This window comes from Danio rerio, chromosome 12, assembly GCF_049306965.1.
Source record: "Danio rerio strain Tuebingen ecotype United States chromosome 12, GRCz12tu, whole genome shotgun sequence".
Taxonomy (NCBI): Eukaryota; Metazoa; Chordata; class Actinopteri; order Cypriniformes; family Danionidae; genus Danio; species Danio rerio.
Genome location: NC_133187.1, coordinates 22349528 through 22375209, shown reverse-complemented (window position 1 = coordinate 22375209; position 25682 = coordinate 22349528). Strand labels below are relative to the sequence as shown.

The following is a 25682-nucleotide window of genomic DNA, read 5'->3' as shown; positions in this document are numbered from 1 at the left end:
TGTTTCAGATTTCTGAGATTTAAAATCAAAATTTCGAGTTATAAAGTCAGAATTCTCAGACATAAAGTCACAACTGTGTGATATAAAGACATAATTTTCACATATAAGTCATAAAGTCAGAACTCTAAGTTACAATTCAGAGATTAAGTTACAATTTAGAGTTATGAAGTCAGAATTCTAGGATAAAGTCACAATTCAGAGATATAAAATGTCACAATTCTGAGTAAATAAATAAAGCAAGAATTTTGAGATATACTTCACAATTACAGGTTTTGTCAGAAATCTGAAATATAAAGTTGCAATTGTGCGATATAAAGACAGCATTCTGAGATATATGTCACAATTATATAAAGCTATTACATAAGAGTTATAAAGCCAGCTATAATTAGCATTGCCGGCAGCTAGCCCTCTGCAACTCTCATGGTTGAGCAGGGCTGCGCCAGGTCAGTTCCTGGATGGGATACCACATGGGAAAGCAACTGTAGGTTATTGCCACAAGTGTGTTAGGGAGACCAGCTCAACCTGCTGTCTGTATGTCTCCTAACACGCCGGTACATTAATATACTGTCAGTGAGTCCTGTCTTTCAGATGAGATGTTAAACCTGACTCTCTGTGGTCGTTAAAAATCCCAGGATGTCCTTTGAAAAAAAAGAGCAGGGGTTAACCTCGGCATCCTGGCCAAAGCTGCCTACTAGCCTCTGTCCATCATGGCATCATAACTCTATCTCCACTCCACCAATCAGCTGGTGTGTATTCTGGTGCAATATGGCTGCCGTCATTCTGGTGGATGCTGCACAATGGTGGTGGATGAGGAGATTCCCCCACCCCCCAAAAAATGTGTAAAGTGCTTTGAGTGTCCAGAAAAGTGCTATATAAAGTTAAGGAATTATTATTAAAATTCTGAATGCAATAACTACTTCAAAAAAATTACTCAGTGGCGAAAACGGGCTTACATATCCACATGGGTGCATCACTCAGTAGGGGGCAAAAAGAATCTGAGTTTTGAAGTCAGAATTGCGAGTTTTAACGGATATCAGATCAGTAATTGTATAAAGAAAGAAAAGAAAATCGAAAGCTGGAAATCATAAACCTAAAAATAGATTTGACAGGAAGAACCAAAACTGGAGATTTTAAAGTGATGACATGAAGAAGTTTTTGCTTCCCAGAAGAGCATTATAGTGAAAAGTCTTTCAAAGTACCATTTTAGTTTACTGATTAGCATGTAAACACATACAAACCCAACAATTAGATTTTTTTTTATAGCTCTGCGCTTTGCGGTTTTAAGCCTCCTTGTTAGAGCAATCGAATCCCATGCGGAAGGTCGCCGGTTCGATACTAGCTTGGAGCGGATTGGGTGGCGTGGAACTGGCAAGGTAACATAAACAGAAACGCACACAGTGATGACAGAATTCTTATTTTCGGGTGAAATATCCTCTTAAGAATGTGATCTTATGAAAGATAATATTCCATGTTAGCTTTATATAACTTTTTATTTAACACGAAAAATTTAATTTTCTCATGTAAACAAAGAAAAACAATATGGCATAATTCATTATTTGCTTATAAAACAGTCATAGTTGAATTCAGCAAATTAACCACATAACATATAAGAACAAAATAAGAGAAGCAGATTGATGCTCTACTGCCATCATTTGCGAATAATACAAATCTAAACGTCTTTCATTCCTGACTGAATAACATAAAATACTGCTAAGTTTCCCTTTTTCAAAAGAACAGATAATACACATAAACAAAGCTTATTCACATGCTAGTTTGCCATCAAATGAGGACAGTGTGATAGCAAATGCCTGTAGAGCACACATGGGAAAGCTGTAGTCCATGGAAAACACATCGTCTGCAACCCGGCCAAACTGCATTACAATGTAGTCCACTGGAGAGAGATGTTGAGCCACAAAAAAAAAAATCACAACTGGGAACTGTAATATTGTCATATGTTATAAATAATTTGCGAGTAAAAACACATACCATTATCTGGATGGACAATCTGAAAGTTTTTGACAGATGCCTGAGTAACTCGGCCATGAAAATTAAGCACATACGACTGAGTTTGCTCATTCCAGCTGGGTGATTTATTGACTAGAGTGACAAGATTCTCTTTATTACCGTTCTCGTATCGGGTGAGCAGAGACTCCAGCTCCTGGAACATGCAAAGTAGATCTTTATTATTAATATGGTATTACTATACATACAAATAAATCAGTAGTGAATCAAACTCATAAGAAGATTTTTTTTTAAATTTATAAATATTCCGTCCCTCCAGGATTTTGCAAGTCCAATAGTTATTGAGATCAAACATTTTTCACATTTTACAAGGTTTGTCTGTATTTTCACATAAAAAAAAAAACAATAATTGAAGCAAATAATATCAAAAGTGTTGAGGAAAGGCATCACAAAATCAATAATTTTTAGACCACAGATAAAAAAAATTATTAATATCATTTATATATTCATTCATTTTCTTTACGGCTTAGTCCTTTATTATTCAGGTGTCGCCACAGAGGAATTAACTGTCAACTTATCCAGCATAAATTTTACACAGCGGATGCCCTTCCAGCTGCTACCCAACACTGGGAAACACCCATACACTCTTGCATTTACATATACTTCACATCTTGCATTCGCTTCTTGCTGTGGGGTGATCGTGCTATCCACTGTGCTACTGTGACACTGATTTATTAATATTATTAATATAAATAATAATATTGCGCAGTATGGCACAGTAGGTAGTGCTGTCACCTCACAGCAAGAAGGTCGCTGGTTCGAGCCTCGGCTCAGTTGCCGTTTTTGTGTGGAGTTTGCATGTTCTCCCCGCGATTGCGTGTCTTTCCTCCGGGTGCTATGGTTTCCCCCACAAGTCCAAAAATATTCGGTACAAGTCTGGGCAAGCTTAAATTGTTTGTAATGTATGTGTGTGTGAATGAGAGTGTATCACAGTGATGGGTTGCAGCTGGTAGGGCATCACCTGCATAAAACATATGCTGGATAAGTTGGCGGATGATCCCAAGGATTCCATATCCGGGAACAGGCCATATCCTGAGCTGCTGCTGCGCTGATGGTTCGTGGGGAGTGGAGAACATGAGTCTGATTCCAGCGACGCTCCAGGGACAGACGAGTCTTCATTGAGGCCATCTTCCAGCCTCAACCACGGCGAATGAAGCTCTGCACAAGAGTTTTGGCCAGCGGAGAAATTAAAATTGTCGTGCCCAACTGAGTCTGGTTCTCTCAAGGTTTTTCTTTCTTCACTCCCATCAGGTGAAGTTTTTTTCCCTCTCCGCTGTCGCCACTGCCTCGCATGGTTCAGGATTGGTAGAGCTACGCATCGATGAATTTGCTCTTCAGTGTTTGAACTCTCAGTAATGATTAAATCACACTGAACTGAGCTAAACTGAACTGAACTTAAACACTAAAACCTGAACCACACTGTTCCAGTTACTATGACCATTTATGTGAAGCTGCTTTGACACAATCTACATTGTAAAAGCGCTATACAAATAAAGCTGAATTAAATTGAATTGAATTCATTCTGCTGTGGTGACCCCAGATTAATTAAGGGACAAAGTCGAAATGAAAATGAATGAATGAAAAATAAATAAACCTGCAATATGATGGAGGGACTGAATATTTCAGGATATTATACTTATACACTACTCATTAAAAGTGTAAGGATATCTAGAATAAAAATGTATTTTTTTAAACTATAATTTTTTTTGCCAAAGATTTATTAAATTAATCAAAAGAGATATTGAATGTTTATAAATTATTGATTAAATTTATAATGTTGTGAATAAAAAGACAAGTAATTGCTGTTCTTTGACCTCTCTATTAATCAAAGAATCCTGAAAAATAACATATCATGGTTCATTACATTTATAAATATATACACATATATAAAACTTTAATATTTCACAATAGTTATGTGGCATTGCATAGCATTTGACCAATTAAATGCAGCCTTGCAAAGATTAAGATATTTTTTTAAAAATTGAAATTAAATCTTTCCATGTTTATTATATTAGTGATCATCCAAACTTTATTAACTAATGAACAACTTACGCTTTTTGGTCGAATAACGACTCTCTCATCATTTTCGTGCATACCAGGAATAATTACTGTCATTTTGCGGGGACCTTTGAAACCCAGAACATTTTTTTCCTGTGTGACATTAAAGAAAAAGTAAGAATTTTACAATAAAAAAAAACATATAAAATTACTGTATGGTGAATACTAATACAAAATACAACTAAATACAATATACAACCAAATACAATTAATTACAATTGAAACCTACTGTACACTTTATCTAATGCACACAACAACCATCTTACATAAAATATTGCTGCTAGCTCTTGTCGCAGTGTATCCATTTCTTTAATAAATGGTTTCCTTTCAGGATTCTCACCATTATCAAACACAGTGAACTTAGTCCCCAAGACATTTGACCTGAGAAGACAAACCATGTTTTAAGGATTTGCTTCACAAGCATAAAGATTTGTGATGTGTCACTGCTATGGCACAAACCTTAATTTTCCAATGTAGCTGTCAGTATCTCTGGATAAATCTGTAGGATCAACTGATATCAAATAATTGGACGTTTTGCACTTTTTTCTTTTCCTGCCAGCCATCAGAAAGACCTGCCCATCCCAAACAAAAGGAAAGAGAGTAATGGTGTGTTAAGAAATGAAAAGTAAAATTGCTTTTCAAATATTTCTCTATTAACATTTCTGCTAACCCGTTTCCCATCCTCTTTCTCCATGTGGAGGTAATAAGTGGGGTAGATCCCTTTCTCCACTCCTCTCCTGTCTCTGGTGATCCTGCACTGAATGGTCACGTCTCTTGGAGCAGGACGCATGGCAAACTGTTCCAGATCCTCCAAAGACATGGGAGACGACTGGACAAAACAAAACAAATATATGAATATTCATTCATTAATTTGCTTTTTGCTTAGTCCCTTTATTAATTTGGGGTCGTCACAGCTGAATGAATCACCAACTTATCCAGCATATGTTTTACGCAGCGGATGCCCTACCAGCTGCAACTCATCACTGGAAAACATCCTTACACACTCAATCACACACATACATACACTACGGACAATTTAGCCTAGCCAATTCACCTGTAGTGCATGTCTTTGGACTTGTGGGGGAAACCGCAGCACCCGGAGGAAACCCACACGAACAGAGGGAGAACATGCAAACTCCACACAGAAATGCCAATGTCTTGCTGGTTGAGGCGATTGTGCTACCCACTCTGCCACCATGCTGCCCATTTTTCGGAACTTACTTGCTGCTCCTGATGGCACTTGCATTTAAACTTTCATCTCCTTTTAAGCATTTAAGTCTTTCATCTCTTTTTAAGCTTGAACAACTAAATTAATGCTTAAGTCTATTTAATAAATTATTTTTTAATTCAATTACAACATCGATGCTATAAAAGGAACCTCATGAAATTGAAAAAAGTCACTTTAACCTTAATCGGAAGTTTATCAGTGGCTGAAAAACACTTGTTGTGCATATAGCCAGAGGTGGTATATATACTAATACATTTTTTTTTATATATATTTTCTGCATGGAACATCAATTAGCAAAATAAAATATTGATTTTATACTTAACTTAAATCTTAAATGTTAACACTAACCCAGTAAAAACTTCCCTCACTCAGCAAACTCAACAAAAGTTCCCATAGTGGGAAAAATAAAATTAAATTAAATTAATCAATAAATTAAAAAGGCATGAATAAAAAATATATATTTTTTTAAATTCTCAATTTAAGTATCAGAAAAGTTACCCAGCAAATAATCTTAAAAGCGGCACCACACCTTATTGAAGGTCTTTAAAGAAACAGAGAGTGGCAGTCTGACTTTCCCCCTCGAAAAATACACTTTAATCACTTTTTTAAGCCTGTACTAAAGAGAGAAGATGCATGCATCCACTTCAAAATGATGAATATTATTTACACTATCATTTATTATTTTACACACACAAACACACACATATAAATGTTATGCTAATATTTAAGACAAGCACCGAATGAGTAGTTTTTTTTTTTAACTAAGAATGAACTTGAAGTGGATGACATATGAAGTAAGCCACATCACATTTACAAATGACCACAACTAATAAAGTGCATACGCAAAAACAATATAATGAATAATTATAAACTGAGTTTTAGAATTTATACTCACTTTTCCGATGTCGGAAGAATCACTGTCAGAAGAGTGCTCCTTATAGTTGGAGTTCAAAGAGGCAAGACTGTTAACACTTTTTGTGTTTTTTTTAGACTTTTTTGGTGTTTTTTTAGCTTCCTTCTTCTTGTCCTTCTCCTCTTTCTCATCGTTTTCTTCTTCACTGTCACTGAGATGACATCTCACTGCAATGACAGAAATAGCATTTTACCAATCAGGCCACTATCGTTAACAAAAAGTTACTTTTTTTTCGTTTACTTGGCTTCATTTGTTTTTTCTTTGGTGTAGGAGGAACAGGGCTCTTTGACCAGTCTTTTCCTTCATCTTCACTCTCTGATTCAGGTTTTTTCTCTTCATTAATGGAGAAATCCACAACTGAATCAGTCTGAACTGCTAGGAGGACAAATACAAAAATCGGAATGTTAACGATGCCAATGTCCAATTATTTCCTATTTATGAATAGCTGCGCTTCAGGAAATGGCCTTTAACTTGTGTCAAGCCTAACAATAGACACACATCTCCGGTAAACTTACAGGACTGTTCCCCTGTCTTTGCTCTCCCTTTAGTTCCATTTGTCTTTTCCTTCTTCTTCACAGATTTCTTCTCTTTCTTTTCATTTTCCTCCACCTCCAGTGCAGCTTTTGGTTCAAGTACTGGAATTCAACAAAATAGACTCATCAAACTAAGGCAGACACAACAGGTGTGATTGAAAACAGAAAAAAACTACTTACGTTTAGTTTGTCCCTTTTTCACACCCTTCTTCTTTGTTTTCTTTTCATCTGCCTGGCCGTCTGTGTCTAAAGTGCTTGTAGTGCTGTGCTTCGGGCTGATCTCTAGATCGATTTTCTTAATGATGACCGGGACAGTCTGAGCAATTTCCTCTGATGCCTCTTCTGTCCTGGATGAAACACTCAGTTCTCCCAAACAAATCTCCTCCACTGTGTTTTCATAAATATGCTCAGGTTGTGTGTCTGATATTAAAAAAGACAGATACAGACACAGACAGATAGACAATTTATATGCACACAAAAGGCCTATTTGTCTCAAATATTGTTCTAAATATGTATTAGTGAGTACTTAATCCATCCACCTCTTAGATCTTCTAAATGAATCAGTTCACCGAATCGAACTGAATCATTTTAAAAAGTTTGCTTCTGCAGTAAGCCCTTATCTACAAATAATTTTTTTAACATGCCTGATACCCCCTCTGACTTGAAATAAACTAACTTCCTGAGTTATTCAGTTACTAAATCAGATGTGAGATTAGGTGAACTGGTAATACTGCATATGTGTGATTCAGCAGGTGGTGAACTGAACACAAACAGTGCATCACAGCCTGTTGTGACTGACATAGTATTACAGTACCGTCTCAACCAAACTAGGACAACTGACTAAGCTGTTGTAAAAACAGTAAATCGTAAGCCAAAGACTGAAAGGATCTGGCGAAACATAAGTTTATTTCATAACAGAAAATCATAGTGGTATTAAAATAGTCAGTGAATCATGCTTCATTCAGGCTGCAAAACTTTTGGTGATGTTTTAACTGACTGAAATTATGATTGCTGACTATATATTTTTGATATGTTGAGTCCTAACATGAGAGGATTGATTACATCATTGTGGATGACATGATTACATTGTATTATTTTTAACTGGTTCATTGAGATGAGCTGTCCAAAGGATCCAAAGGATTTGTGGAAAAGATCCAAACTTCTCATCACTGCCCCACAGCTGTGGCATATCAAGATGCTGATTACACAGCATGATTATTGCACAGGTGTGCCTTAGGTTGGCCACAATAAAAGACCACTCTAAAATGTGCAACTCTTATAACACAGCACAATGCCACAGATGTCAAAATTTTTGAGGGAGAGATACCACTGACTGCAGGAATGTCCAACAGAGCTGTTGATATGGATTGAATATATTGATCATAATGCTGTCAACATCTTGATATGTCACACCTGTAAGGTGGATCGACTGATTGACAAAGAAGAAGCACAAACTACTGTATCATAGATTTTGACAAATGTGTGAACAATAATCTGAAATTGGCCATTCAAGCTCATGAAAAATGGGTGCAATTTCAACAGGTGTTGCGTTTACAATTTTGTTGAGTGTAGATTGATAGATAGATGGATGTTATGTTAGCAATGAGGTTCCGGTTTATATAGTGTAAGTGTGTACAAACCATTGAGGGAAGTATTGCTTTGAGATTGGCTTATCAATAAAACAGTATCGTCACACTCAGGTTTCTGTTTGCGTGTCTTGGAACAGATGTCAGGATTCGCTGTAACCATCCGGGCATCTGCCCTTCGTCTTTGTTGTTTCTTGATTAAAAGTGAACGCTATGAGAGTTGACAAGATATGAACTGTTGTTACACATCCACTTATGCATTACAATCACAGTATAATGGCATCAGTATAGACACATTTCTCCAAAACAATGATAAAAATATAGTTTCTATTCTTTCCTCACAACATTATTTGTGCTTAGATTCCATTCTTTAAGCACGAAGTAACCTACGATAATAATGATCAAAATTCATTTTATTCTTATAACATTAAAACAAATTTGAGAAAATGTCTAATAAAAATATACTCATCTATTAGAATCTTACCTGATTGTCCAGCTTCTGTTGTCGAACCTCTGCATCTTCCATTTCTTTAGCTGGAAAAAATACAATTATCAACATTTTAGCATTAATAAATAATGCATCCTATTGATCTGCTATTTTGTTATTGTTTGAAGCTCACCGTTCAGAATACATGCTCAAATCAAGCTATCAAATAAAAGGCACTGTTTCTCCGTTTGTCTCAGTGGCTCCATCTGACATCCCCACCTGCGAGCAACAGAAGCTAAAGAAGATTATAGAGGATAAAGTTCTTACACTCAACGCTCCACTGAGACGCCATTTAGAATGGATCCTTCATCATCACTGACATCAGATGCTATTTATGACTCTAAAGTGCTAAATGTTACATGCTATTGTTTGTACAATACAAAAATTGCTATGTATTTCTGCATTATACCAACAAAAATTTGTCTTTTTCTTTTACACAAGACTCTTTTATTCCAAGATTATTTTATTCAATAATAATATGTGAAATATTAAAGAGTTATATAAGAATATAAAATAACCTTCTTTCTTCTTGATTATTAGCTTTATTTTGAAATTTTGACCTATTCTGGCCACAAATTGCACATTTAAGTGATCATTATTCATTTGTTTATATTATTATTATCCATTTGAGTCTGTACATGATTTTTTCCTCAAAACATTGTTCCCTCATGCACTGAGCCAAAACTCTTCACTTGAGACAATCTTGTAGCAGAACTTTAATTTAATTTGAAATATGTAATTTTCTGAATTGATTTCTAGAAAGTATATCTTTATTTCACACATTTGCCAAATAAAACATATGATAAGTATTATTTGTTGTGTAAACTCTCTAAAATGTCAAGAAAATTCTACAGTAATATTAGTCGATAAAAAAAATAAAAGTATCAAAAAAACTTGATATTGTAATTTTTTTCTTTTTTTCCATAATATATGAATATTTAATTAGATTATACCTAATTTGCTTATTCAAACTTTTCTAAAAACCTCAAATACAAACGGTGTTATTGTTGAACCTTTTTAAATTATGTTTTTTTTTCCAATGGTTTACAACTAAAAAACATCTTGCTTTAATGCAGTTTAAAATAAACTACAAGTAACCCCCCAAATAAATAACTACAATTACCAATGATACCTATATTTTATATATAACATTGTTTATTATATTTTGTACGGTAAGAGTCTGAAAATTTCAGTTTGAACATAATTATTACAGCTGAGCAAATGTGTCCTGTCCCCCCACATTTAATCATGATGGACCCGTCCAACAGTCAAATCAGTAAAGATTTAGCTTTTAAAACAATATAGTTCAGTTATTAGTTTTAGTTGTGAATTCATCTTAAAAAAACTAATGGTTTTAAAAGTTTTTACAAGGTGCTTTACGTGCAATTATTATTTTGCATTTTGATAAAATGGGGGCGTAGCAGTGCTGTCACCTCACAGCAAGAAGGTCGCTGGTTTGAGCCTTGGCTCAGTTGGCGTTTCTGTGTGGAGTTTGCATGCTCTCCCTGCAATTGCGTGGGTTTCCTCCGGGTGCTCCGGTTTCCCCCACAGTCCAAAGACATGCGGCACAGGTGAATTGGGTAGGCTAAATTGTCTTTAGTGTATGAGTATGAGTGTGTGTGTGTGGATGTTTCCCAGAGATTGGTTGCGGATGGAAGGGCATCCGCTGCGTAAAAACTAGCTGGATAAGTTGGCGGTTCATTCCGCTGTGGCGACCCCCTGATTAATAAGGGGACTAAGCCAGGGATGGGCAAACTCAGTCCTGGAGGGCCGGTGACCTGCACAGTTTAGCTCCAACACTAATCAAACACACCTGAACAAGCTGATCAGTGTCTTCAATATCACTCGAAATCTACAAGCAGGTGTGTTTGATTAGTGTTGGAGCTAAACTGTGCAGGACACCAGCCCTCCAGGACTGAGTTTGCCCACCCCTGGACTAAGCTGACAAGAAAATGAATGAATGAATGAATGAATGAATGAAGTATGATAAAATGTAGAAAAGGAGATAGAAAGATACAAGAAAAAACAGCAAAATATTAATTTAAAAATAATAAAGTGCAACTTATAGAACTTTTGGGACCCTTAGGTTGGATTTGCTAACACTATAAAAAATTATATGAACAATTAGTCATGACAGCATATGTTTTAGTTCATTATAACTTATTAAACCTAAGTTATGCAAGCAGTTTTAAGTCAGTTTAACATAATATGTTAAAGGTTATAGACTCATAAGGGTAATTTTATTTAGCTTAAAAACTTAAGGCAACAAGGTTTTTTTTAAAGTGTAGGGCCACTTGCTTCGGAAGGGGATACTGTTTGCTACACACTTTCAACGCGTCCGCATAGTAAACAAACCATAAACTAAAGACTAATATAACCTGTGCACTAGATGGCAGCGTCTCATTTCAGCCTGCTTTTACCTACAGCTGAAGAAAAGGGAAGCTGGTCACGTGACTCGCTTACTCACAAATATGTCTCGACTTGTTTTTAACAGTTCTTGTCTGTTTTGTCTTTGTACGCGAGACAGTCAAAGTGACATTTCAAAAACATCTTAAATTTATTACGCCCGGATGGGATGAAGATACTCCTTTGTTTTTTTGACGTAGTATCCATGAGCTCATTAACTTGCGCTAGCAGAAATTCAACCTGGAGCTGAGAGTACTATTACAGTAAGTATCAGACTTAATAACGTACATATAAGTTAGGCAGAAAATATACTTTATAACTATTCTCTTTAGTAAAAAAGTGCTGTGGCAGATCACATACACGAACGCTAAGTGTTTCTCTTACACATGGTTGCTAAGTTAGCTTGTTCAGTTTCGTTGTCCTTTAATCGCGCTTAAATAACAGTATTGACCACAGAATTAGCAAATAATCTTGATTAATCAGCGTTTAGAGGAAGAGGAGGGGCAGATGCATTATCACAGTGGTAAAAAACGCGAGTCAGGAGATTTTTGTATCCTAGATACTCTAAATAAGCATTCTGTAATGTATTGGAGAGCAGACAGTAAAAGGAATGAGGAGTCTGTTGATTTCCCTCATTATGGAATTGTGAAGATACTTGCTTTTTTCAAATTATGGAAGACCAAAGACAAAATAATGTGAGTTGAAAAGGCATGACAGAACATGCAGTGTTTGTGTTTGTTTTTATTGTTGTGGTTGATGACTCATGTGACTGTCGTTGTTTTTTCCACAGATGTCCATTGTGCTGTGTTTCCTCTGGCAGGATGAGCAAAAGTCAAGAGCAAGATGTAAGATTTCTTTGATATACTTCTATGTTTGCCTTTGTAATGTGCTATGACTTAGCATTAATAAATAGTTGGATTTAAGGAAAAACTTTGATTGAAGCTGTAAAATAGTAAAGGGTCACAGGAATGTCTTTTTAAAAGTATGCATTCACATATATGTCTAATATCTGCATGAAATGGACTTGAAAATAGGTTTATAACTTTCCTTTTTCTACAGGAATTCATAGCTGTGAGGGTTCAGGATCCTCGTGTTCAGAATGAAGGGTCATGGAACTCATATGTGGACTTCAAGATTTTCCTTCATGTGAGTGTTTTTGCCTTAAGGATTTCTAATAATATGTCAAGATTACTATCTAATAATGTGACTATGTTTCTTAGTCAAAAGCTTTTTAGTATTTTTTTTTTTTGCCAACTCAAGCAAAGGTCAGTTTCTCTGGATATTTTTTGTTTTGTTTTGTTTTAGTGCTCAGCATAACTGAGTACACCCCATTTTTAAATGAATATTTGTATCCATTTCTCAGTGAATATAGCGGATGTATTTTGGTGCATTTAAACAAAAAGATTTATTAATCAGAAATATTTATTAAAATAATATTTCAGTAGCCAAACATATTTAGAAACTAAAAGATAATACAATTAAAATCAAGCCAAATATTGCAAAAAAATTAAATAAATAAATACAACCTACAAAATGTCAACTAAATTGTATACTTTTTTGTTTCTCTTGATTTTTTTTCTCTTTTTTTTAAATTTGTCTCAATTTTTTATAACATAAATTTGGGTGTACTAGTTTTTAGACCATTATTGTCAGTTATTTTGTTAGATAAGCTATGGATTTGGCTTCAGTACTGACTAATCTAATGTATAAGCACAAATATAATATTGTATAGCTTCCTATTAAAATTGTGAATTTAAAAGAGAGATTTGTGAGGGAAGTACTTGTATATGCTGAGTAACACATTATTTAATACATTTAAAATAAAATAAAAATTTGTCATTTAGAGCTTTATTATTTTGGACAAAATAGCAAAAAAAGTTGAAGAAAAAAAGTTGATTTGTAGATGGTACAATGACAGGGTTTAAAAAACTTACTTCAGAATTTGCTTACTCTCCAATGGCTACAAATCTTTGAGTTTCTTCCTTCTGTTGAACACAAAAAAAAGATGTTTTGAAGAAAGCTGAAAACCTATAACCTTTGGTGGAAAAACAAATACCATGAATGTCAATGATTACAGGTTTCCAGCTTTCTTTAAAACATTTTCTTATGTGTTCAAACAACAGACAGGGTAAAGAAAGTGAGTAAATTATGAATTTTTGAGTACACGATCCCTTTATGAAATCAATATTTCAAATTAAAATATCTCAAAATGTTTGTTATTCTAGTGGCCATTAAATGAAAAAAGCTGTAAATGACAATATTTGAATGATGGACATCAGCATGACTTTAGTTAGTTTAAAGGTTTACAACAATAAAACTTTAAGCGATAAACTGACCATTTTAAAATGGGCGAATATGCAAGACGTGATAGATGTACAGGCTTTTATGATATAAATGTCTTTATTATAGAAGTATAAACCTTCAATTTTTATTTAGCAGTTCATTTTGATAACTACGTCAGTGATCTGAATTTGGTTTCATACTTGCTTTCTGCCTTCAGACAAACAGCAAAGCATTCACTGCCAAAACATCCTGTGTGAGGCGGCGATACAGTGAGTTTGCTTGGCTGAAGAAAAAACTGCAGAAGAATGCTGGTCTGGTGTAAGTTCCTGTTTATGCTTCCAATTGAGCATGGCTACATGCACAACAGTACAATGAGAACGATCACAAATCTGGTTAATGAAATAACCTGTTTTACTGGTTTGCAGTCTGTGCAGATATATTAGCCGACATGTGAATAAGATACATTTAAAAGACTTTATTTAAAATTCGATTATTTCCTGGTGGTGACATCAAAACATATCTTCTGCATATGGTATTTCATTTGTTATGCATGTTGGATCATTAAAATATAACTAAAATTACTATGACTTTTACATTTGCATTAGATGAGAAGATATTCATATAATTTCTTTGGTCAAGAAAGTGATTCATTTTCTTTGTGGTTGAGTGCATGTAAATCCAAAGTGTTCTTCATAACAGTAAATGGGAGTAAATTCCCCACAGCATTACCAGTTTTGCTCTGCAGAGATTCACAAATAATGTCAGTTTTAAGTGTTTATAAGCTGTGTGCAGTCAGTGTAATAGACTAGCTGTAATAGACCAGACTAGACTGCAATTAAGTGTAGCTGTGTTGATCTGTGTATGTTGTGTACATTAATGAGCTTGCTAACATAAAGGAGAACAACTTAACGCATGGGGGTCTGTGGAAATGTTGGGAGAAAAGACCAAAGATAACAAATAATAAAGACAAATTATATTACAAATGCATGTATAAATAAAAGAAAATATATAAAAGAACTATAACACTATATAATATATGTTATAAACATTCTACGGCATAGGTGGAAAATATTTAACTTTAATATTAATTAAGTTCATATTAAAGTATAATATTATATATAATATTAATAGAAACTTATATTAATTAAGTTAAAATTAAAGTCACAGTATAAATGAGGGTCTTTATACAAGAATGCAAGGATACAAGGTGGTTTTTTTGTTTAGTATGGGCTTCTGTCACATGAGGATGATCATTTGAAAACATCTGGGTTAACTTGTTTACATAAACACTCTCACATCAGTGGCTTATGTCTCATCCAAAATGCTTCGTTAAATGGGTCAATTACTGCAATTGAAAGCAGTGTTATTGATCTGCCATTTAGTAGAGGCTGGATGCAATTCCATTTTAATGAAATATCCTAAAAAATAAATCAAGTTCCTTTTATAAACTCAAAATGCATTTCTGTTTCTTACAGGCCTGTTCCTGAGCTGCCAAAAAAGTCTATCTTCTCGTTTATTAATGACGACTTCATTGAAAGGAGAAGAAAGGGTCTTCAGGGCTTCTTGGATAAGTTCGTTCTTGTTATTTATTTAATAGTCTTGCTGGTATTTGCTTAAATTCAATTCACACCACACCAATAGGCGGCAACAGACGGGCTGGATGCTGTCCAGTCAGTGACTTACCACTCTCTGTCTGAGCTTGTTTTCGTCAAACTGAATGTGCTGAATCAGCACTTGTCTGATCATGGAATGTCTGAGAGGTGACGTGTTGTTATCTGGTGATCGTCCACTGTTGGTGCAGTGTGAATGGGCCTATACACAAAGCTTTAACATTGTGAGAATTAAAAAGTAGCTTGAAATTCCACAGATTTATTGTTTTTGTCTTCCCGTTCAGGGTGCTGCACATGACAGTGTGCCTGTCGGATAGTCAGCTGCATCTTTTCCTGCAGACCCAGCTTCCTGTCAAGCACATTGAGGACTGTGTGCATGGTCACACCCCTTACACTGTTACTGAGGCCATTCTAAGTTATGCTTCCTCCAACCGTGGATGGGTGCAGGAGGAAGGGGGCGCTGACCAAGAATTATGCTCCACCACTGTGTCATATGAATCCGTAGAAAGGTAAAGAAAAACTGGTTTAAAGATCATAAAATAAAACTAAATATAATAATGTAAAATAGCTTCTAAAGTTATTTGAGTGCAGTGTTACTGGTGCTGTCACATTTTACAAATAGACGAGAATTGGAAGCACTGTAGTATTACAGGGTATATGCAGAAATCCTAAAGGTAATTTCAATACTTTTTAAGTCTTTTTAAAGACCTTCTCTGAATATTTTTAGACCTCATCACTTCTTCCAAGTTATAATCATTATCAAACCTTTAACTTAATGAACATTTGTAGTTAATTAAATCAATGGAGCACAATTATGCAACAAAACTCAAATAATCTCTGAAGAAATAAAGCTTGAAAGAATAAAATATATAGTTGTTTTCAGTGACAGGCTTCAGCCACTGTTTAAACTCGTATTTCTCCAACCAGGAGTATGCAAACTTACATTTTCTATTTTTGCCATCTGTTTAGCTCTATGGTTTCACATTCACATCACCTTAAAAAGAAATATATAAAATAAATATATTTATGCTTTTTTTTTTGGAGTCAAACACTTTGGATAATGTTTGAACAAAATGTAAGACCTCATAAAAACGACTAAAAAAGACTTCTTAATACCTTTTAAGGGCCTTAATTTTCTCATAATTGATTTATCAACTTTTTATACTTTAAGACCCCGCGGACACCCTGTATCAAAAGCTTTACATATTTTGACTCCAAGAAAACACATTTGACAGTAGCAATAACTTATGAATGTTAATATTTTTTCATCATCCAATAACGGCAACAACTGCACAACCACCAAATATTTCTGACTAAACTTATTATCAATTCAAGACAAAATAGCAATGCTTTTTGAAAATCGCAGAATAGATTTTTAGAACGTTTTTCCCCCACAGCTCTACAAACGATATGCTTTCTGTCAGGTAGCCTAAAGGAATAAAGTATAAATATAAACTGATATGGCTAAACGCAATTCTGTATAAATGTCCTACATTTTCGCCAGCGGTAAGTGTTACTAATATCAATTTATGATAAATGTTTGCAATTTGTGAATTGAAAAGAATTGTTGAAAAGGCCAAGGCAAAAAAAAAGATTAAGAGCCTTTATCTTGTATTCTATTATTATATAATTTCAAGCCATTATTTAATGGAAAGGGCATGGTTTGTATATGTCTTACTGCTATAGTCTTTGCTGTTACCAGTATTGTTTAACCACCATACAATTGCAATTTCTGAAAGAGGTCAGAAAATATTGAAATATATTTTACATGTATATATTACATATAACTTTAAAGTGTTAGTTCACACAACAATGAACATTCTGTATTTAATTTATCGCCCTCATGTGCTTCTGTTCCGATCTATTGAGACCTTTGATGATCTTCTGAACACAAATTAAGATCTTATACCTGAGAGTTCCCTCATCCTCTAAAGACAGTAAAGGTTCAGAGATGTTCAAAGCTCAGAAAAGAAACCAAACACATTGTCAGCATTTCTAACTGTAATCATAACATTTAATCATCTTCTGCAACACTTTTTTTGTGTCAGGGTGTGCTTTTTTGTGTCAGGGTATGCGTTTACCACTGTCAGTTTTTTGTTTTGTTTTTTTGATGCACAGAAGTGTTCTTGGAGCATCATATGATTACAGTTGAACCACTGAAGTCACATGGAATGTTTCGACAAAGTTTTTGGTTCCTTTTCTGGACTTAAAATGTCTTAAGACTGTTGGTATCCATGGAGGATAAGGGAATGTTTCAAGTGTTTTTAGTTTGTGTTTCGAAGATGAACAAAAGTCTCAGTGTATAGGAACGATGCGAGGGTGACTACATATTAACAGAACTTTTGTTTTTGGGTGAAATAATGAATTTGTGAAAAGAAGTGCTGCTTCATTCACTGTAAAAAATAATATTATTGCCTACATTGTTTCAGTTGAATAAAATTAACTTTTCTAGTCATCTAAACCTACTTCAGTGAAACTGACAAAAATATTAAATTAAACCTGATTAATCAGAATCGTTTTTTTACCAAGTGTGCTAACACACAAGGAATTTGTTTGGCAACAGAAGCTTCCACTATACATAAACTGACAAGTGACAACACGAAAAAATATGACAAGCATGAAACAAAGATGCAATTAGTCAAAAAGCTCTGGATGTTGAATTATATGTACAGATTTGTTATAAGTATACAAGTTAAAAGGTGCTGTGTACAAATGCCTAGAGAAAATATTGTATTTCATTGTATATTGTTATAAGGTGCTGTGTAAAAGTACGTAGAAAAAAGTAACTTGTTAAAATAATTAAAGTAGCATAAAACATTTGTTGTCATGACTTTGTTCATGTAATGTTTTTTACAGTGTTCCAGTATATAAAAGTGTTGTGTAATGTTTATCATACGCTCCAAAAAAAGCCAACACTCATCAGTTTGGTGGTTGCACCAGTCTAAACTCAAAATTTAGTTGTGCTGAGTGTAGAAATGTTGCCATTCAGTCACAGTCTAAAGCTCTGCCATAACATTAAAATCAATTGTCTCATACAGGGTGTCTTAAAAAGTCTTAAAATCTCTTATTCAAAAACAAAATTTTAGACCTTAAAGTCTTAAATTCACTGAAATAATGTATTGTAGGTCTTAAAATTGTTTTAAACAAGTCTTAATTTTCCTATGTCCATGTAAAGCTGCCCAGTCGGGCAAACACCCATCCAATCACCAACAATCAATCTCATTAAAACTTTTAACAAAACTCTATTTGTAGCTCTATTTACCAATATGGTTTAATTATCTACCTTGCAATAACATTTGATTAAAAGCTCTCCATGCATTTAAAGACCATATATGGTGAGGGCCCTGACTTGGACACATATTTATACGTTTAGTTTATTATAGTTTTTAAAGCATTTTTTTCAAAAAAAAAAAAAATGTCTACAGTACAGCTAGAGTTTTCTTTTTTGACATTTATTTAAATATGTGGCCAAGAAATAACTAATTAGTGTTTTTTGATGGGACAAGTAAAAGTATTTTTGGCTACTAATTAGACCAACTAATAGCCATTAGGGGGAAAAAATCCTGCACGTTTAGTCCTGTTTAAGTCTAAAATGTCATTTATAATGGTCTTAAAAAGGTCCTAAAATGTCTTAAATTTGACTTTGTGAAACCAGTAGAACGCCTGCTCATAATGCGTTACTTCTCTTTACAGCCCTGTTCCTCACCTTCCTTCATTACAAAGTCCAGGAGCCTTATCTAGTGGACCTCCAAATGAACTTACAGATGCTTCAGAGTTGAGACTGAGTGATACAGAACAGACTGCATTGAAAACCGATCATGAACATCTACCTGAAGAAAAACAGAGTTACATTAAACTAGTTGTCGAGGTCCATCCAAACCTTCAAGGTTCAGTAGAAACGGAGGAAGACAGTACGACCACTGAATCAGAAGATGCGGAAATACTCGTTAAGGACACCAAATATCCTCAAACATATAATTGTGAGTCTCCTGCTCCACAGATAGACGGGAGTCTCGAAGACAAGCCACTGCAAAGAGAAAAACCCAGTAAAAATAATTTAGATCAAGAACCATCTTTTGGTGAAGATTTAGTTGACAATACCTCAGTAGATAAGGTCATAGAGAGAGGAACTCTTGATAATGTCAATGATGCAATGAAGGGAAATCAAGAAGACAGCACTGTGGGACAAACCTCTGATGAGAATATTCATGAAGAAGATCCAAGAGTAAGGATCCAAAATAATGAAGTAACTCTAGATCTCAGTGCCATCCAAGAAGACAAGGCTGAGAATGTACCAGAAACTGCAGTTACAACAATGGAGGATGTTGCACTGCAAGTAGAGTTAACAGAGAACCATACGATCCATGAGAATGGAATCAGTGATGAAGACTACAGTGCAATTCAGGAAGAGGCTGTGACTGAGAAAGAGGATCATGTTGGCGAGGTTAACAAGCTCAATGCAAAATGCCTTCAAGCCAGCAGTGGCATTTTAATACTGGAGGGAATTGAGGAAGCAGTTAGCACACAAACTGCTCCCGTGACAGAAACCGCCAGCAACCTTGATGCAAATACTGCTGAAGTCAACACGCTTGTTTTGAAAGCCATCGAGATGGATGCCGTTCAGTGTCAGGAGACAGATAGTCAGGTCATCATCGCTACCCAGCAGCTAGATGCCAAGTAATTACCATTCACATTAGTACAGCCATAGTGTTCAAAGAGTCCCACCTCCAGATGTTCCTCAGTCGACACCGATTTAAAATGTGATTTGAATGAACGAGTACATGTATCTGTAGGAACGCATCTCATTTTTCTGCATTGATCTACTATTGATGTGTTCAGTTACAGGCTGTTTACAGAAGATACACTGAATGATCAGACGGACTGTTGTTATTTTTTTCTTCCCCTACAAACAATGTGAACAAACAGATAATGCACTCGCTCGCGTGCCATTCAGGATTGTAAGCAAATTGCACTTGCAAAACAAATAGTTCTGAATCCGTAGTAGCAGAAACAGGAACTGTACAAAGAGCAGCACTATGGCACCTTTATTCTAATATGATTTTACCAACTTTACAGTCAAGTGACAATTACTTCAAGACACGCGCTGATCTATTTCAGCATTTTCGCAACACAATTTTTAATGACTTGTCACTTTCCAAGGCACTTCCTTTTTCCCCCTTCAGTGATACATGCACATGTCTGCTTTACAGTAACTTTAGGCAATTGGAAGTGCAAGTAATCTGAAAAAAGAGGATTCTGTTGTCATTTACATGAACACAAGATGTTTGGATAAATGTGCTTTTCTGTCTAATGTCGTTTTCAAAACTTCAAAAACTGTTTAACCCCTTGACTTTCAGTGTCCAGTGGGATTCTAATGTTTGCTTTACTTTATTGCAATTGAATCCTAAACCAATGATGAAAAACTATATATTGTTGGAAAGGTTGCAGACTACTAAATACGTATTTTACCACTTTTTTTACCCATTCAATTTTTTAAACCATAATATTTTAGTCTAAACAAAGCAATAATGACGAACTATATATTATTTGAAAGCTCTGAATTTCCAGTTTCCATATATTCCATCATGGAATTAGATTAGAATTGCGATATTTTATTCAGCAGCAATATATATTGCGATGTGAATATAATCTCTCTATATAATTTGAAAAGCTCCATTTGGAAAGATTGTTAATTTTTTTTCTTTGCAGTAAATCTGCATAAATTATAATAAATTAAAAGCAAATAAAGTATAAAAGTGAAATAAACAGTGCTTTATGATTTTCTGGGGAATGTAGCAGTATTCAATTATAGAAATTGAACAATCAAATGTCAAATAACATGGTCATCATTGTATAAATATATATCTTTATCTTTTAATCTTTCATAAATAATTTAATCCTGTGATGTGACTATTGCAGATATACACATTACGATGTTGATGCACAAATGATATATTGTTTAGCCCTATATGCTACTATATTCTGTTTAAACAAAAATTACAAAATTAAACTGTTAGGAAACTCCAAAGATAACACCCATTTTATTTTTTATGTTATTTTTTTAGAAAAAAGGATCCAATCACATTTTAAACATGGAAAAAAATATAATTTGTTGAAATATTTTGCTTTGATTTTAGGTAAAAACGTTTTGTTTGATAAATATTTTATGTATTATATTAAAATGTATTTTTGTTTTATTATATTCATAATTTTAAATGTACATAATTTTGATTGAACTTTTTAAACATTAATTTCGCTTCAGCTACAACCTGAATTTTTGCAACAATTTAAGTTTTAAGTCATCAGTTTTACATCTCTGTGCTCCATAACTGACAGCTAAGGGGTTAAACATTCTTCAAAATACCTTCATTTGTGTACCACAGAAGTAGTCTGCAATGACATGCAAGCAAATTACAACAATTGTTATTTTTGGGTGAAATAACCCATCAACACAATTATACTAATATTGTTAAAATCCTATTATCTTTTCAGGGTGGTTGTTCAGGTCTTATGTGGAATAAAATGTTTATTTATGGTTTAATTCATGCTCATAACACTAAATTCTATAAAGAAGCTAATGGAAAAAATGACAGTACACATTGCAGTATGACAATGGTAATATACTTAATTTTCCCCATCCAAAATAATATTGCAATAAGTTGGCTGTTCATTGACTGTTTGAATCTATTGTGCTGTGATGTGTTACAGTGCTGCTGCTTAGATTACTAATACGGGAACTGAAACATATCCACAAAAGGGACCTGCTTGTTGGTTATAACTTAAAAGGGAACATGCAAGATATCTTATCAAACACAGGTGTCATTTTTTAATGTTAGCACAATAGGAATGCAAACCAATTCAGTGCATCTATTTGTTTTGAAGGGATTTTTAGTTTCTAAGAGGTGGAAGTTTTGCATTTTATTGTTCTCTGTTGGCTCCATTTGTAATGTGAGTTTTATTTTTACATTCATTTGAAAGACAAGCATCTGATGTTCATCACTGTATGTACAATATGTTTGGATTCACTGGTGTGTTTACTAATAACGAACCAATAAAGAAAAAAGGACTGAACTTAGAGAGTGTTCATTGATTGAAAATGAATTGTGTATACATTATACTAGACAAAATCCACAAACTTATAGATATACATTTAAGATTAATAAGTTTTAAGATTTGCATGCACAATTTCCATCCACGAAGGGCAGAGGGTTACTGAATAACTACTGAGAGATTTTAGCTGCTGTCTGGGCTTTCGCTGCCTTTCCACACCTCTCTTCATCTGCTTAACTTTTTTCCTGTGTCATTTCATTTCATTACACATAACTTAATTTGTAAACTAATTAGATTTGTTTTCTTTTCATGTGTATGTGTGTATATATATATATATATATATATATATATATATATATATATATATATATATATACTTTTTTTTCTTTCTTCTTTTCTTTGGATGTTATCAACATCTGGTGAAAATTTCAAGTCAACTGCACCTTAAGAAATATGTTAAAATGGTGGCATGTTGACTACTTATTTCCCCCACAGTAAATATACCCAGTACGATTTCTGAATTTATTTATTTTTTATTACATTTTTAAATACAAGATTTTACATTTAATAGCCAATTATATCCGATTTCAAACATTTAACAGACTTTTAATCATTTCTGATTCTAAGCTATTGAAATAAATGATCGTCCAAATCATAATTATTTAAGTAAAATCAAACCGGTACAAATAATTACAGATCTTGCCCATTTAATTTAGTTTGACTGACAAATATGCATCATATTTGGTTTATTTTTTGTAGTGCAAATGTAAATTTTGTATATTGAATCCAAATACATTAATCATGAACAAAAGTACGGCTTATATGATTTTGGAGTGTAATTTAATTGGCCGAGTTAATTAATGTGGACCTCACACATGAAAGCAGTCAACGAAGCAGGATTAAGTATTTCAACATTGGTAATGTAATATTTATGTTCAAATGAATGTAAAAGCATGAACTGCATAAAGTTGTGTGTTGTTTTATTACAGACACTATTGTAGGTTTGTGTTCAGAAGTCCTGGGAATATAGCGAATCACTATTGGATTATGAACTAATAGAAAAAAGTATCCAACAAAACACAATACAGTTACTTTTATTATTAGCTGATCCAATAAGTTGTTTTACCACAAGATGGAGACATGATCTCAAACCAGCCAAAGGGAAGGTCACTTGTTTTGTCATGTATAATAATACGCTGGCTGTAAACACAAGACATTTATAAAACACAAAATTAAATTAAATTAATCAGTCTTTATTGATGTTTCCTACGATTATATTTTTTTCTAGCTTCAAACATTTTGATCTAAAATATATAATCAGCTATACAAAAGGTTTTAAACAAAATAAAGTAATATTATGAATGTTATTTTTATAATATTACTTCATTTTTTACTAAATTTAAATCATATTTTGTTATAATAATCATTTAAGTATTAAATACATTGTTATACTACAACTAAAATACATTAGGTATATTTTTGCACACATTGTTACTTAAATAAAAGATGCATAAACCTTTTACGTGAAATAAAGCTGACTTTTAAATATAATTTCTTACAGTTTGAGGCGCAAAATGAGCACAATAGTTCATAAATGACGGTCTGTCTGACAGTTTTCTCGATTACAGAATTAACTCGCACATCAACACATATTCTCAGTAAACTATGCATGCAGTATCCAAACTAAACTGTTTTCTGGCTTTGCTTTCTGTTTATAGTTGTGATTTAACAAACATAAAAACAAGTTCAAGTCTGAGCCACTGACCTCATTTTAGACTGTAGCTGTAAAATAATATAAGTAGCAAGTATGAAAGAATAGTTAACTCATTTATAAATCACATTTTGTAAATGATGATGGCTTAAAGGTGCAATAGCTGATTGTCTTCAGAAATGTTTTAGTTGTTTTTCTGGCTGAAAGTCTCTTCACACTCCAACAATAAGAATTAAACTAAGTGATCTAAATGTACTTCTGTCTATATTTATATCCAGGGTAAGGTATAGGACTAAACAAACATTGTCCAATCAAAATGTTAGGGCCGAACATTACGATAGGCAGCTCAAACTGTCTATCAGCATATTTGTATCTCCACCCTTAGATTTGTAACAGTGACAGCACTAAAGAGTTTTCACTTCAAATATAAGAACTTGCCATATTAAAGGCTTGTACACACCGGGTGCTCGTGTTTATCGTCAGTGTTTTTCGCATCCTTCTTTATTCAAACCCAGGTGATTTTCATTAGTGCTGAGCAGAGTGAACTGATATGATACTCAGCATGCTATTTGCTTCTCTTCACATCCACTGACATTAGCTTACAGCTGTTGACTGTTGTGCTTATACAGTTCTTTGTGTTCAGACACCAATTAAAAAACAAGCTCAACGATCATCTTGCCTTGCATCATCTTCTTCATGAGTGAAAGTGAAACTGGGATCACGTCGACTGTTTTGCGCTGAAGCGCCTCCAAGTGGCTTTTATTGTAACTACAGCAGCCCCGAACACATGAAAACTGGCGATTTGATTGGTGAAGTTTTTGACACGGCGCGTAGATTTAGGGCCCTATCATACACCCGGCGCAGTGTGGCGCAAGGCGCGGCGCAATAGTCTTTTGGTAGTTTCATCTTGGCGCAAGAGTCGTTTTGAGGCGTTGCGCTAGGCTGTTTAAGTAGCAAATGCATTAGCGCTCATTTGTGTGCCCATAGGCGTTCTGGTCTAAAAAGGAAGGCGTTCTGAGGCGGACCGCTGGCGCGTTGCTATTTTGAGAAACTATAATAGATTTTTCATTAGACCAAAACTAACCCGGTCTAAACTCCGGCGCAGAGTTGCACCTCACTTATATACTGCTTAATACGCACAAGAAAGCAATAGGCAAATATCTTTACATATGAAAAAAATGAAATATTAAGGATATATATAGAATATAATAAGGATAGATATAGGATATAAATATAAAGGATTAAAATATTACAAAACATTATTTTCTAGCCTTCATAAATATGAAAAATCACTGCTTTTATGTCTTCTTCATCTCGGGAGGCTTTTTCAGTTCATTCATAACAATTTGCTTTTGTATAATATTATTATTAGCAGTATTATTTATTATATCCATATTTATATTTGTTTTATTAAAAACAAGCTTAGATTTGCCCACCTGTCAGGTTTTAGACCATATGGGGCACAGCATGTGTTTTAGGATATAACTCAGGTTTTTGAGCACATTTTGTTATTATTGTTCATTTATTAGTTTGCTGGAAATTAGAACTGAATTTAGAATTTTGAAACGAATATTTGCGCTTAACAAACAAAAGTATTTATTTATAGACTAATTGATGTCTGTGCGTAAAGGTTTCCCTATCCAAGAGCGAAAGTGAAAGTGATCCATTATCTCTCATTCTCACGCAGTAGATGCTCTGTTTAACAGTTTTCTCTTAAAAAAACTGTTTACCAGTGAAATGCTCATTTTTTCCACTTAGACTTACTTTGCATCCTGTAAATAGCAAATGCGCTTAT

At 34.1% G+C, this 25682-nt stretch overlaps 2 protein-coding genes across 4 annotated transcripts; one reads left to right on the top strand and one right to left on the bottom strand.

Annotated features, from left to right (window-relative positions):
• Window positions 1-1471: 1471 nt before the first annotated feature.
• On the bottom strand, window positions 1472-9046 carry si:dkey-220f10.4. Of its 2 annotated transcripts, none has more exons than XM_003199599.7 (13): window positions 8961-9046; window positions 8825-8874; window positions 8395-8551; window positions 6935-7174; window positions 6737-6856; window positions 6462-6596; window positions 6204-6388; window positions 4751-4909; window positions 4540-4652; window positions 4347-4461; window positions 4075-4173; window positions 1987-2158; window positions 1472-1891 (listed from the first exon to the last, which is right to left on the bottom strand). In XM_003199599.7, the coding sequence occupies exons 2-13, from the start codon at window positions 8864-8866 to the stop codon at window positions 1758-1760; spliced, it is 1671 nt and encodes a 556-aa protein (XP_003199647.1). In that variant the 5' UTR covers window positions 8867-8874; window positions 8961-9046; the 3' UTR covers window positions 1472-1757. The 2 variants fall into 2 exon arrangements, with proteins under 2 accessions (XP_003199647.1, XP_005160427.1); XM_005160370.6 differs by having other exon boundaries at window positions 6462-6593.
• Window positions 9047-11271: 2225 nt separating this feature from the next.
• snx11 (sorting nexin 11) lies at window positions 11272-22197 on the top strand. Of its 2 annotated transcripts, none has more exons than XM_021480062.3 (7): window positions 11272-11928; window positions 12024-12078; window positions 12293-12379; window positions 13734-13834; window positions 14992-15087; window positions 15411-15635; window positions 18820-22197. In XM_021480062.3, the coding sequence occupies exons 1-7, from the start codon at window positions 11741-11743 to the stop codon at window positions 19805-19807; spliced, it is 1740 nt and encodes a 579-aa protein (XP_021335737.3). In that variant the 5' UTR covers window positions 11272-11740; the 3' UTR covers window positions 19808-22197.
• Window positions 22198-25682: the final 3485 nt, after the last annotated feature.